The sequence below is a fragment of the Athene cunicularia genome (assembly GCF_003259725.1).
Source record: "Athene cunicularia isolate RWA chromosome 1 unlocalized genomic scaffold, athCun1 chr1_part2, whole genome shotgun sequence".
NCBI classification, from domain to species: Eukaryota; Metazoa; Chordata; class Aves; order Strigiformes; family Strigidae; genus Athene; species Athene cunicularia.
In genome coordinates, this window is record NW_020799092.1 from 79,284,000 (window position 1) to 79,298,700 (window position 14,701).

A 14,701-nucleotide genomic window follows, 5' to 3' on the forward strand; every position below is an offset into this window, starting at 1 on the left:
CAGCTCCCACAGCAGCTAGTGAAAACATCCCCCACATCCGAGCCTGGTGACTAGCCTTGTCCTTCATCCCACTGGCCCTCAGTTGATCAGTCTGTCTCCAGCCTGCCTTCATACACATTAATCCCAGAGCTCCCACGCCTCAGCTCAGGCACCTACTCAGGTTTCCTCTCTAGGTTGCAGGAGGAAGAAACTAGCCCGAGGAGGAAGGGTTAGAGCCAACAGAAGAGACTATGTGGCAAAGAGTCAGGAATTAATGAAAAATTTTTCAGATGCTCTCGCTCCTCATTATCTCAACCCTTGCTGTGGACATGAATCTCTGTGACCCCACCATCTCCTAGAAAATACTCTGTCCCCAATTACAGCCTCTGAGATGTCTGTTTTGCTCTAGCACCAGCCGTAGGCTGTTTCTCAGTGGGTCCTGGCCAAAGCCACCTAGCTGTAACCCCTACATCTTGGACAGGACAAAAGTGAATGTCTGGAAATATCTGATTTCTATCTACAAGGTCCTCTCAAGACATTTTGGGTTGGACTCCAGAAAGATAATAATGTCCATGGTGAGAAATGAAACCAAACCAGGTAATAGACTTGCAAGATGACCATTCCTGTACCATGACATTGATGACTTGAAGAGCATCTTCAGTGGCCAAGGAACAACCTAGCACCCATATAAGTTGAGGACACAGCAGTAACTATCCCATCTATTTCAAGATACAAGACTCAACTCACTTATAAAGCCTGCACAGGGCAGAGGCTTGGTATTGGTATGAGAAAACAAACTGCCAAACTCATGTGCTCATCTATGCACTGAAAGCTCTTGCCTTTTGCCCTAGACTACTGTCCCAAACCCTCCCAGCAAATTTGCTCACCAGCTTGCACAATGTCATTCCTGTCACAGTGGATCAATAAATAGGTTCTTTATATTTCATTTTCTGATTCTGACAGAGGCCCTTTTCCTCCAAGCCCTGCAGTGAGGTTAGTCCATTCAAGAAGTATAAAACCAGAATCAAACAACCCCGTCCCAATCCCCAGCACAGGTCCATCTGACTAACATCTAACATCCACATCTGACTTACTTAGACATTACAGCACGCTTTCAGAGTCAATACAGAGAAAAAGCGTTTTTATAATGTGATTTATGTGAGCTGCTTTTGACACCTGCTTTGACATGAGGATGAGATGTTTTATTCAGTGGAAGTTCCCGTTTCTCTCCATTAACTAGGAGGGGATCTAGACTCCTCGAGGTAGGTGCCTAGCAAAGTTAGACCCAGTGTGTTCCTCTCTAAAGCTGGTTTCAACGCTGGGAAGGTCTCACAGTCTGTGAATCAAACTGCCATGATCTGAGAAAAATCTGTCTATTGAACAAGAAAGCCTGCAAGTCTGCAGTATTATTACGAGCGTTTAAAGGAAAAACAAGCAAATACGTTGATATCGACCTAGTTTATTTCTTGGGCCACCAAGTGTTTCTGAAGGAAGCTATGTATACCTTCGAGAAGATTGAATATGAGCCCTCTGTATTACTGAACAACAGTTTGGCCATCTGTTAAGCCTCTTAATCATGATTTTATTCTAAATGGCACTACGGCAGAGCCCAGTTTTCCCCAGCAAAGTCTTAGGGGCCACCTGTAGCACTTCCCCGTTGTGCAAAATGTGACTCTGGTAGTGTCTTTCCTACTGCAAGTTTGCCCTCACCAAATAAGTCTACCTTAGGATGAGATGAAGTGTGCCCTGCACTTCGATTGCTGTATTTGGCCATCTCTCCATTCACTATACAGAGTCCGGTGGGAATCTCCATATGTAAGTGAATACACTAGATACCAGCAACACTTCAAATGTACTCCACTTCTTCATTGCAGACCTTCTCCAACATAGTAACTCATGGATCTTCCTCATGTCTCTTTCTTTTCCTCAGAAAAGAGCTTGCCTCTGAGTTTCAGTCAAACTTTTTTAACCACTGCTCAGGCCTTTTAGGTTTTTTGCTTGTTTGTTTGTTGTTGTTGTTTGGTGGTTTTGTTGTTGTGTTTTTTTTGTTTTTTGTTTGTTGTTTCTTTTTTTTAATATTTAACTCTCTCATTGTATAAAAGATAGCTGAACTTGATCAAAAGCATGTTGACATCAATGTGACAATGTCATTGTCACTGTTCCTTCCCTTAGAAATAACTTCAGCGTTGCAATGGTTGATTCACTCCCATGGTCTCCTCTCAGACTTAGGCCACCTCACTTTGTAAGAAAGGGTTTGTTCAGCTGTTTACTCAAGGTCACACAGTAGATTGTTGGCAGAAACAGGAGGAGGACCTGGGAGAGCTACCTGTCAATTATCCTGACCATCAAAATGACATTCATGTGAAACATGGGGATACACTTTGTACCACCCCAAGCAACAGAGTTGCTGTGCCATGCTGGAGGAGGCATTTCCCAGCCCAGCTGTCCCCTTGTTAAGTTCCAGATGTAAAGTCCATCCTTGAGCACTGGCCTCCATCACAGGTGACCTTCTGTATTTGGTTCCCAGCCCAGACGCTGTCAAAGTGTTGCCTCAGTGTTGGCAGTTGAATGAGAAATCTGTAACTTACTCCTAATGCTGCTTATCAACAGTCTTCAGTGCGATCATCTTCCCATCTTTCCAGCAGCATCTCTTGCTTGATCAGCTTCCTCCAAAAGGGATTATTTCTTTCTCTATGGCTTCACTTAAGCTGTCCCAAGCCACAGGAGCAGGGGACTCTTCCCAATTAGTAGGACCTGACCAGATATTCATCCTCCCTCATCCCCAGAGGTTGATTATTGCTCACCTGACTTTGAGTTTTCTCTCTCTAGGATCGCCTTTGTCCATCTCAAACTAACCACATGTTTAATTATATTCATGAAAATGACAGGGAACATATATTGCCTTGTTCAAAATCTTTGGTATTCACACAGAGACAATCTCTCACTTCATTATTGCTCCTCTTGGAGTGTCTTAATGTGCTTTACAATGCATCAAGAGCCATAGTATATTTGCATGGCTGAAAAGGATTATTACCTCTATTTTCCAGATGACAAACTTTGGCACAGAGAAGTTAAGTAGCCAGTATGAGGTCTCCCAGCAATAGTCACAAATAAGACCCAAAATGGTTACCATAAACTCTCTATTTTCTAAAAATCCCCAGAAAACTTTTTTTAAAGAGCCATGCAATGTGTCTCCATCAACCTCTATGAGTCTCACTGCACTGAAATAAATACATGACAGATACAGCTTTGGGAGGGCAACAGAGAAGTGGAAAATGTTGATCACGAAGAATGAGAAACATTGATCATCTGCGTGCCTGATGTCAGTTTTTAACTTTTGTTTTGTTTCCACCCACATCTCGGTACAACTCAGATGAATTTGCTGATGTGCTGTTTATCAAGCAACATCACTAAGGAATGCAAATTACTGAGAGGAAAGTAAAGAAGGAATTAATACATCAACGTTAAGAGGAGAAGCTCCTGCTGATGTAATCACCAGGTCCATGTTTCACAGGTTCCAGGAAGAAAATGCAAGAGTATACTAAGTTGTATAGATGTCAAAACCTCAAAGTCCAGTCACACTATCATCCATATCCTGCATTTTTTTTTTCCTCCTACATAAAGTCAAATTTGAGCCACCAGCATGTTAGTAATTGCTGGGGACTGTGCTGAATTTAGCAAAGTATGTCATGTAGGGAACATGTTACATATATGAACTCAGAAGAGTATTTGTTTTTCATACAGACAGTACAAAATGAGAAGAAAGGCAAACTTTCCTAAAGGGTCTTGATAATGGAAGGTCTCTCACTGTCCATAAAGATCTCCAGGTTACTCTTCTATTTCTTCAAATTACTCATGATGAGGATATTATATCAAGAAAGGGCCCTGTTATTTATGGGATCTACAGAAGGCAAACGGTGATGTAAGCTCCTGGGAGATCTCTGCCATCTCTTCAGCGTTGGTGTGCTCTCCCAACCCGCAAAGGGAGGAAAGGCTGAGGTTCAGGCACCACTTACCATCACCTTGTGCCGTCCAATGAGGTTTGGAGACTCACACAGTAGCTGCACATCCGATACAGTCACTGCACAGGGCTTCTCACCAACCAAAACAGTGTAGTTCAGCTTGGCATTCCCTCCTGCCACTGGTGGGATCAGATTCTTGCCCTGAATAGAAAGGAATACCACCACCACCCCCAGAAAACAAAAACAAAAACAACAAAAAGCAACAGGTTAGGAAAGAGTTTTCCTTCGACATCTAGTTTGCTCCCGGGACACAAATTTAACATTGCACTTGACATTTGTGGTTCACGATTCACTAACACAGAGAGGAAAAGTCAATTTAGAAAGTCAGGCAGAGGACAGCATGGATGGCTATAGGCTGTCATCAGTCAAAACAGCCTGTTCTGTTCCTCTCTGGAACTAAAAAAGAAATGTTGCATATAGGTCTTTCGCAAACAGACCCTCACAAAACATATCCTGGCCAGTAAAACAGACCCCTGTCCAAACACACAAGAAGGTATTCCGCAGGCACAACCATTTCTTTGCACATGCACCACTTAAAAGTGCTGATATGGAAATGTTCAATCGTGAAATTCCTTCTCTGTACGGCAGTCCAGATTACAGAAATGACAAAGGACTGGTGTACAGTTTAACTGGGGGTGAGAGGAAGATCTTGAAAACCCAAGAAAGGAATAGACAGACTCCTGCAGCAGGAGTTTATATTTTTAAGTTATGGGTATTAGCAAATGCTGGGCAGTGATTCGTGTCTGCAGATGGTGACTCTAATATGACAAGGTATGGTAGGTGCAGCTGGGATGCAATCAGGATGCCACTGTGATCTGTGGGGTGCTAGCAGACATAGACAGGCAATAGGCAGAAGGTTTTTGTCCTTCCTCACCCAGTCCTTGGTCCCTGTCTCACCTTCAGTATGATAGGACTTCCAGGTTTCAGCTCCAAGATCCCCGAAGGATTGAAAACCTCAAAGATTGGGTTTGGGTAGTAGGTGAAGTTGGTTTTGTTGAGAATCAGCAGGGACTGCACGTTGTCAAGAATGAAACCAAACTCCTCTGGACGCTCAGCAAGCTCAGACTGGTGATTGGGGTCAACAGCCAGTGCTGGAGCCTGGCAGGTCATCTCCGTGCTGTTCTGCACCTCGCAGTTCTGGAGAGAGAAAGACGCAACACAAAGAGAGTTTATGGGAAATGCCCCCAGCCCTCCTGGTCAGCAGGTACCTCCCAGTGAAATGTTAGCCTGCCTACTGCTAGAGGACAGGGAGGAGCAGACCTCCTTGGTTTCATGAGGTAGGCTGGTGTTCCACTGCTTCAAAACATACCCCATACCCATCACTCAGTCAAGGCTGGGAAGGAGTTATGAAAGCTTTGCTGGGGAAGGTGTGTGGAGCAGTTTGCACTGCAATGGGGCATATCCTGTGCCTCTTCCCTGAGGGAGCTCAGCATCTGGGGCTGCCAGTGTCATAACTTCATTTCCTTCTGGAAATTTTTTTTTTTTTTTTTTTTTTTTTCTTTGTACAGCAGAGACTAGGGAAAGCCTCAGTGCCACCCCAGAATTCGCTCTCACACTCTGGGGATCACTGCAAAAGTTTATGTCCAGTGCATGCTCAGTTGTGCCCAGGATTCCTGTTTGAACAGCAGGTTGCCTGAAATGAAGCCCAGAAGCTGGAGTGGTGAAGACAGTGAGGTAGGTCTCAGGAGCCCCTGAAGATGCCTTCCAGCCCTGCCAAAGAGCTGCTTCTTTTGTGTATTTGATAAATGTTAGATTGTGAAAGACGTTTCATCCTGACTCCCATTACAAACAACTAGGAATCAGATCCCTGATTGTCCTTCAGGATCTGAGCCTTCACCTTTCTACACCGTGGTTGCTAGGATAATGAGTCCTGGCCTCACCAGGAACCAACAGGATCTGTGGGGAAACAGCACCAGCTCGTAGGATCCCAGCTGTGCTCGATAGGAGAATCTTCTCCAAACTATTCTGATACTTCCAGCACTGAAAGCACACTCATTATCACAGACAGCATAGCTCAACTGTTAATACTGCTTTGGCTCAAATCAAAACAGAGATAAGTGACCTGGACTAGGGAGTTTCACATTGTAAAGAAAGTCAGAAGTTTTTTGCTGCAATAGCTCTTACGAGGAAGAAAAGGCACCAGAGTATCTCCCAGTGCAAACCTGATGGGCAGTTCTACATGAGCATGTTTGAGATGATGAATCGGCTTCATTATCATCACCATGGCATGAGTGTTTGAGTCCACTGTGTCAGGCAAGAGCTGGAGCCTGATGGAAGAATAAGATGGAGTAATGAAGGCTTCTAACTCCGCAGGAAAGCTAGGGAAGTGTTTGGCTGTGTTGTACCAGGAAATACAACATAATACTAAAACAGACCCATGAATACACATAATCAGCCAGACCAGGGTTTTCCCAGAGTTCATGAGGGATTGGAAGATTGGCAGTCAAGATCCACATCAGACCCAGAAACCAAACTCAGTTATTTCCTGAAGCTGGTGAGGTGTAAGAGGTGACAGAATTGCTTTGGATTTGGAGATATTAGTTCATGGTAGAGACGGGATAAGACCAAAATTTAGGTATCTCAATCTGCAATCTGCAGATGAAAATTAATCTACCCCGTATTCCTGCATCTTCTTTTTTGGATCTACCACAATGTCACTATTGCTCATGTGGCAGTAGATTATCTTAATGTCCACAAAGTGCTTTGAGAACCTTGGATGGAAAGCCCATGGATTAATCTTAAAACCTGAGAAGTGCAGAGGATCTGGACTTGTTGCCCCCCTCCAATTAGTTCCTCTGCATTTTTTACCTTTGGAGCCTCTTCTTCTGGGATGCTCTTTTACGCTTTGTCCCAGGAAGTGTCCATATGCAGCCAACTTGTCTTTAAATGTTGTTGCATGACCCCATCCTCCAACCGACTGTAGGTACCAGCGGCTGCTTCCTGCTCCTGAGTCTCCTAACTGGAAGTGCTAAACTCACAACTTTTACAGCCCTAATCAGGAACTGCTCAGCAGCTACTGGTAGTTGGCTCCTTCCAAATGAATTGTCCTCCCAAACCTTGGTAAAGCTCTGCGGGCTTCCACAGAGCTGCTTCTGATTCCTAAGTGGTCACCGAGAATTGAATTATATTGTAAATGTGTCTGGTTAAACCTGGATATGATCTTGAAGGATCCCAAGTAGTCCAGAGAGTGGACATGGTAGTATCAAGGAGTATTACTCACAGTCTCTTCTGAGCCCAGCATGCTCAGCTAATGACCTGGATTTGGGTCTGCTTACGCACAGGCAAGACATTGTCCATGGGCCAAGTGAGAGGACAGGTATCTTTGAGCCAACAGAAGAAAGAGGCTGAGGAACTGAACCACCTCTCACGACACCTCTCTCTGTTCCCTCTGGTCCAGTGCTCCTTCATGGAGACAGGACAGGGTGATCTTTCTGAAACCAAGTCATCCCTTCTTTTCTGGGTGCAATAGGAGATTCCAACCTCCAGACCTGTTAGCCAGCCCTGTCACCACCTTGGACATGTCCCCTCCTATGACCCCCAGCTTGGCAGCCATACTCACGTTGACGTGTTCCTTTCCACCGTGCTTTGCCCGGATCTGAGGGTTTTGGATCAGGTCTAGGTGAGTTCCCCACACTGCAATGGGTGTGTTGCCACTAGAGAAGAATACATGAAAGAAGTGCATGAGCCCAGCGAATACATATCAGGACTGATTGCAGCAGCAATGGGTGATCTGTATTCCTAAGTGCTGATCGCAAAGTGTCTGACCCCATCTCATAGTTGTACAGAAAGGGAAGGAAAAACAAAACAAAGCAAAAAGTTTTTCATTCATTCCTGAGGGGAGAAAGAAGTAAAACTACAAACTTGCTATAAACTGTCACATCAAGCATCATCTGGGTGTTTTTCATTGTCAGGATTCAGCAGTCACAAGGTTCAGTAATGAGAAGAGTGGGAAATCTAACAAAAGCTCTTCACAATGGTCCACAGACTCTTATCTCCTATATCACTTAAGGAAGAGACACTTAAAACCCCCTCATAGATACTATCCTGTGCAAGCAGCTCTTGAGGATTCAGTGACACCTTGGTTGGTGGCTGTAGTCCCAAACTGCATATTAAACCTGCCATAAAAACATCGCCCTAAGTAAGATAAATGTCATCTCAGTGAACCCAGTCAGTGCTGCTGGGGAACCAGGTCCTGCAGCATCTAGAACAGTCAAAATCTTCAGATGTGGTGTGCATAAGGCAGTGGCTTGGTTTCCATTTGATGACCCAGGCAGATAAGCTCAGCCATGTGTGTTAGATCTAACATGTGAGAGAACAGAGATTTCCAGTCACTGTGTCCCTTTGCTCAGACAAGGACTGATTTCCCGAGAAAGCCAATCCTTACAAGCCACAACCCTGCATCTGGTAGATTTTGTTGCTTTTATAACATGTCTCAGCCCAGTTTAAGATGGGGAAATGTAGACAGAACCCTTCTCATTCCCTGCAATCACTGTCACCAGAAGGAAACAGCTTTCAGAAACACTCTTCTTTCCTTTCCCTTGCCTCTTCCAGCTGCAGTCAGCAGTGCTGTTTGTGGGGCTTCAGGGAGCAGAGGGGAGGGAGGAAGGAAACTGTAAAGGCTCATTCCCTGGCTTCAGTAGGAGCTGATGTGTGGGTTGGCTTTGAATGCCACTTTAAGGGGAACTGTTCACCACAGGCAGCTTTGGCCATCCCAAATCCAAACAGCATTGCTGTACCAGGGTGAGCTCTCCCTTTGCAGCACTGTGGTGGAGGCACCGTGATGTGAGGGCTGAAGGAGGAAGAGTTATCTGAGAAAGCAAAACCTCCAGCTGTCAGGGCTCACACAGCCAGGGTAGGAGGAAGAAATGTCATCAACAGACAGTCCCATCTCCAAGGGTTTCCCAGGGTGAGGAGTGCTCTCATCGGTTTCAACATCTGTCTCCATACCTCCCGTTGGAAACTGTTCAGGCTGCAATTTATTTCCTGGAGTGTTCTGCTGAGAATGGAAGGGGAGATCATGTGGAAATCAGTGGGATTGGGAAAAGGAAGATCAGAATCCCTTTCCTGCCTCCAGGTAAACCTACATATACAGGAAAGGTGAAACAAGTGCATTATAAATGAGAAAACACCAGAGAGTAAACACGCTGTAAGGAGGAAGCCTGTGTTGGCCAACAGATCTCCTCCAGTTCTGACCTTTTTTTTCCATGTTCCTCATTTATCTTCCACTATTAATCAGATGGGGAAGGTAGGAATGAATGTAAATATACATCTCTGCTCAACAGTGTTTCAGTGAACTGGCTGCATCTGGCTGGGAATGGGCTTCAGCCCCTCTAGTTACACCCACACTGATAAAGCAAACAGCCAGGACACCAGCTCAAACACTGTCTGGTGGCCCTAGATGCTGATAAGCTGTTAACAGTACCCCAGGCAATGCCTTGTCATTGTTCAGGGGATAGCAAGGGCCAGGGAGCACTCTCCAAAAGCAGGATAGATTAAGTTAAACTTCCTTTGAAGGAGGAAAGATCATTGGTGGTATGGATGAGGGCTAATGCAAGCTCGCTGGCTTCAAGACCAAAGAACAGACCTGGATTAAGTACTTACTAGTTTAAGCATAGCCTATGTAACCAAGAAACCTGTAAATTTGAAGTCATGAGCCATGAGCTGTGCCAAAGAGCCTTGTCACAACCATGTCTTTCAGCAGGTGCTCCTGTGACACTTATCTGAGAGGTTCCTTATGGTCCTTCATTCAGGTAATGCCTCTACAGACTGATGGTTAGGACAATGTTTAACCTTGAGTTTTGAAGAGTATCTCAAGTTCTTGCTCTCTGAAATGATCAGTTGTGATGGGAGATTTCTAATAGGAAATTTTATGGGGCAAAAATACATTTTGCCATTTCCATAGGATCTGCTTGGATGGTTGAGTTCTCTTGAATGAACAGGGAATCTCCTGAAGTCATACATCCACTTATAAGGGAGCTCCCCCTCCCTGCCTTACAGAAAAAAATACCCTCTCCTTCCCACTAAGTAGTCCTAATATCACCCAGGGAGAGCTCGCTCACCAGAAATTAGAAGTGTAGAAACCAAATTGTTCTTTCTCCACTGTCCTGGTTCTTCTGAATTTTTGGCTGTGAGCCTTTATAATTTTTATTATTATTTATTGTTATTATGAATGTCTGCTGATTCAATCTAGAATGGATTTTGGATCTTTGTTCAGCTGAAAGTCTTACGTGTTCCAGACGTATCAAATGTGTGTGTATATGTACAGACATATGAGTGTCTGTATATATACATAAATCCTTTTATTTAATCAACCGAGTCTGTGCACACAGTTTTAAACCCACGTGTTAAAAATCCTGTATTTGTTTTGGAAACTGAGCTTGCAGGCTCAGATCACAGTTATTAAGCACAGACAAAGCATCAAATCAGAGAGAGGCCTTTTCTCAGAGAAAAAAAAAAAAAAAAAAGAAAAACGCCAAAGCAGTTGTGTTTGCTGAAGACACAAAATCACCCCCAAACCTTTTCTGGCTTGCAAATCAAGCAAATAAAACCGTTGTTTGCCTTTGCATGAAACCCAGCAGCCATTGCCTTTTGTGCCTGCAGGTGAATGACCAGTCACAGCCACTTCTCCATCAGTTCAGATCAGAGCTGGGAGACATGCTGCCCAGCAAAATAACTGAGGTGCCAAGACTACCAGCTTTCTTAATTTAACTCTTTATTGTCCCAAAAGCTCTGAGCACAATTTCTGTCTGCAGACTCAAACAGTTGCTGGAAGCATCTCAAATCAAACCCAGATCAAAATATTAATGGAGCCTCATAAAATTCTATTTACCTGCCCCTCCAGTGTGACTGTTGTTTGGTGGTTTGGGTTTTTTTTTTGGCTATGGGAGTAAATTAGCAGTAATCTTTTCTTTATTGTCCTGGAAAATGGCACTTGAGAAGGTTTTAAGCCAGGCTTAGTACATTCATTCACTAATTTTGCAAAGCTGGTTTAGTAGCAATCATCTATCCCTCAAAACAGCTTAGCCCTACAGCCAGGAATGATGAATCAGAGAAGCACAGTGGATTTGCTGTTATGAATCATTCCGCATAACAAATATACTGAGAAACAGCTTCCTCAGTTCATCTCCAGATCCACCTGTCTTGGCTAACTTATTTCTTGCTTGATTCTCAGGACTGGAGGTGGCTGCACGTTCATCCAACTACGTGTGGAGGCCTTACTCTAATGCTTGTCTCCATCGTGACCTGCTGGATGGAGCTCCACAGCTAACAGAGCGCTTACAACTGTCCCCGACACCCTGAACCACAGTGGTCATCCTGGATATCACATCTTTCTTTCTCTGTGCCCCTCCTCCAAGGTCACACCTTTTGGAGTGATTCAGAAGTGCAAAAGAAACAGGATGGAAGTGGGAAGGTCTGGTTAAAATTAGGCACCTGTTGATGCTCAAGCTGATGTGTTTTGATTTCAGAAACGCTGAGGAGAGGAAAGGGTAGACGATGTACCTGGGTGATGCGACAGGTAGAGTCCAAATCATCCCTCCTAGCAGCTACACACCCTGCGGGAAGTTGACAACCACTAAACAAGCACCTCTTCTTAATTTCCTTTATGCTGGGAGGTGGGGTGGGAGACTCAAGGCAGCAAGAGATGGGATGCAGAGCCTTTTCACCCCCAGGCTGGGAACAGCTTTACCAATACACCTGAAGCATCTTCTTGGCTGATTCTTCATCTCTCTCTGGCAGCTTCAGCAGAGAAAACAAGGAGCAAACAAGATCTGGAGAGCTTCTCCTCTCACCTCCCAAACAGACCTGAGGCCAGGTGGAGGAAGGTCCCCGTGATGCAACTTTCCTGGGGATAATAGAAGAATTCACTCTCCTAGGCTGTCAATCTTGCACCTTTTAACCGGCACTTTAATAAGGAAGGGAGTAAAGCGATTTCTCATTTCACTGATAACCTGAACTCTGACTGAAAATAAAACCCCCAAATGGAAAATCCAGACGCTAAAGCTCCAAGCTCAGTGTGCAAAGATTCAATCCGGCTAAATCGGTAAATTCCCTCACGGTAATTAAAGGTACTAATTGATTTGTGAAAACATCTTCTGGATGGGAGCTGAACTGGGGGGATTTACAAGCCCTGCTCCTAATCCCCAGATACTCCAATCAGTCTGGTTTGACAGGGAAGCAGAGAGCAGCTGTGGAGAAATGAGGGGAGACGAAGATTTCTTATTTTGTATCTTTTCAAGGAAATACCAGTGCATTTAATGACCAATTTCTCTCTTCCCGAGGCCAATTCTGCAGGCTTCTGAGAGCATTTGGGTATCGCTTTGATGCCTTCCACAACCAGGGCAAATGCTCCTCTCAGACACCTTCATGTGAACCCTCTGAATTCACCAAAGCAGCATCAATGGGGTGAAGAGAAAAAGAGATGCCTAACGAGGAAAAAGGCTGTTTGATAGGGCAGGGACCAGGCCTCCCTTTGTGTTTCATCTTGGGATACAACCCTGGGCCTTTCAGGCATGACAGCCAAGCAAGCAATGCTTAGTCCTGAAAGAGCAGCTCCATGAAAACTGAAGGAAAGGTAGGAATTGCTGCTTTCAAAACCCTGGGCGAGATTCACTTCTCTAAGCACAGTTATGTCGTTTGTGCCCGGGTTTAAGAGATCAGTGACTGGTCCTGCCGCTATGCAAACCTGTGGTCCCAGCCCAATGGGGCCTGAAACACAGTCATGACCAGAAGCACTAGGAATTGCAGCTTTTAGGGATACAACTGTGTAGGTTAACCAGCCCCAGTGGTCTGTGATACTACTCAGACTGGGAGCATCCTGGTGCTGGAGATAAACCCTAGGCTGCCGTAAAGAGGGAGAAAGCTTCAAAAGGAGGTTGGAGACTTGCCCTACCTACCTTTGCAATTAATGAATTCTCCAATGAAGTTTCTGGTGAGCACTGCTTCATTAACCTTTGCTCTGCTAGTGAAGGCAGGGAGCAGGATCATCTGAGCAGGTTTGAACTACTCAGAGTTCGTCTGGAGAAAGGATCCTGCTCCTGCCCATTCCTCACTAGAGTCTGTGGAAATTTTATTCTGGGATACACATGAGCACAGACACACATTGAGCATCCAAGGTGTTACAATGGATGCACAATGCATTGTTGGCCTTTTAGTCTTCCCAGGAAGCAAGTCCACCAGTCCTCATGGTCCTGGGCTCTGGGAAGGAGCTCTGCATAAATCTTTTTCTTAGTGAACACAGTGCTTGGAAACCACTTTTCTGTACCAAGGACCAAAATGAACATGCCAGTGACGCATCAGAAAACCATGGGAAGTGGCAGGTGTTGTCCATGGGATGCTTACCTGAAGATGCTCCACTCGGGCTCGATCCTCAGGATGGTTGGATCCTCTACGTATTCATACTGCAACTCCTGATGTATCTTGGCCTTGTCCACTCTCACGGACACCTTCACCTTCTCAAAGCCTTCATCTGAGGCAGTGGTGTTACAGACAATGTGCTTGGTGGATCTCCTGTGAGCAGAAGCAAGTAAATATAAACCAGGTGCTACCAGCAGCAAAGCAAATGGTGCCAAAAAGAGCCCAGCTACTCAGTGTTGTGTCCTGTGACCTTACCCTATGCACTGTGAAGTGGTGAAACTCACTGCTACAGGAATATGCTGTGAATAGTGCGACACGTTTATCTGAGGAAGTTTCATTAGTTTAAGTAAAACCACAAAACCCATAATTTATCAGGTCTCAGAGTGAAAACTCAACCCCAAGGGAAGTCCAAACCAGACCTCTCTCCAGAAGTATTTCAGTGTGATTAAACACTTGATGGATGTTTCCTTCCTGCCTGCAGACATATGTAGCAGCAGCTCATAAAAATTAGTGTTTGCACTTCGGCTTTCCAGTTTGGGATAATAAAGTTTACTTTGCATTAGGACTGTAAGCCTTGTTTAAGTGCAGTTTGCAGTGTGCCTGGGACCTTTGCATGGAAGGTGCTAACATAGTAGGAAGCATTTTATGATTATACTCTAAGAGGATGCTGCATAAACCTTTCCTTTTGGGCAGGGCTCAAAACCAGCTCCAGGTCTGAATTTTGCAGTGGCCCTTACCTTCCATAAAGAGCCAAAAATTCAGGTTCCAAATACCCTCAATCCCCCCAGTCCTGTGTTTTGTTATGTAGCCTCATCTTATACCCCTAGAAAGGATAAAGCAGGATGCAATGCTTCCCTCGTAGCATGGCACTCACCTTCACTAACTGCACCCTCCAGGTGGTCTCTAAGTTCCCCTGAAAGACCATGCTCAATCTCTCTGAAAACTCCCCAGTCTCTTCAGTAAGCATCTCCAAGCAGCTCTGGCTCCCACTTGGCCTTTTAAACCACAAGCTGTGACTTCACCCTCCTGAATTATAGATGCTGAATTACACCAGTCATAGCAGGTGGCTGAACTGGATCCCCACAGCCGGGAGAGGGATGGGCATTGCCCCAGGACACTGGTCCCAGGTCTCCTGTGAATGAGCCCTTCTTCTGCCAAGGACATGCTGGGGGAAATGTGCCAACTTCATCTTCAGCCTCCACTGATACTGGCAGCAAAACACGTTGCACTGGGTAGTTCTGAGCTGCGGGAGCCCCTGGGAACGGGATTCAGGCTCATTCTCACAGGGATCAGGGAACATTCAGCAGGTAACACTGACATTAAGCCTCTCTGAACTGCAATTGAAC

The 14,701-nt window shown here is 45.0% G+C and overlaps 1 protein-coding gene across 1 annotated transcript in view; it reads right to left on the minus strand.

Annotated features, from left to right (window-relative positions):
* PLXNA4 (plexin A4) overlaps positions 1 to 14,701 on the minus strand; it is a 454,909-nt gene that overhangs the window by 49,624 nt on the left and 390,584 nt on the right. Inside the window, exons 16-19 of the mRNA XM_026862957.1 lie at positions 13,341 to 13,508; positions 7,561 to 7,654; positions 4,899 to 5,138; positions 3,996 to 4,142 (exon numbers count right to left, since the gene is read on the minus strand). Of these exons, the coding sequence (XP_026718758.1) occupies positions 3,996 to 4,142; positions 4,899 to 5,138; positions 7,561 to 7,654; positions 13,341 to 13,508 (649 nt within the window). The remainder of the gene's footprint in view (positions 1 to 3,995; positions 4,143 to 4,898; positions 5,139 to 7,560; positions 7,655 to 13,340; positions 13,509 to 14,701) is intronic.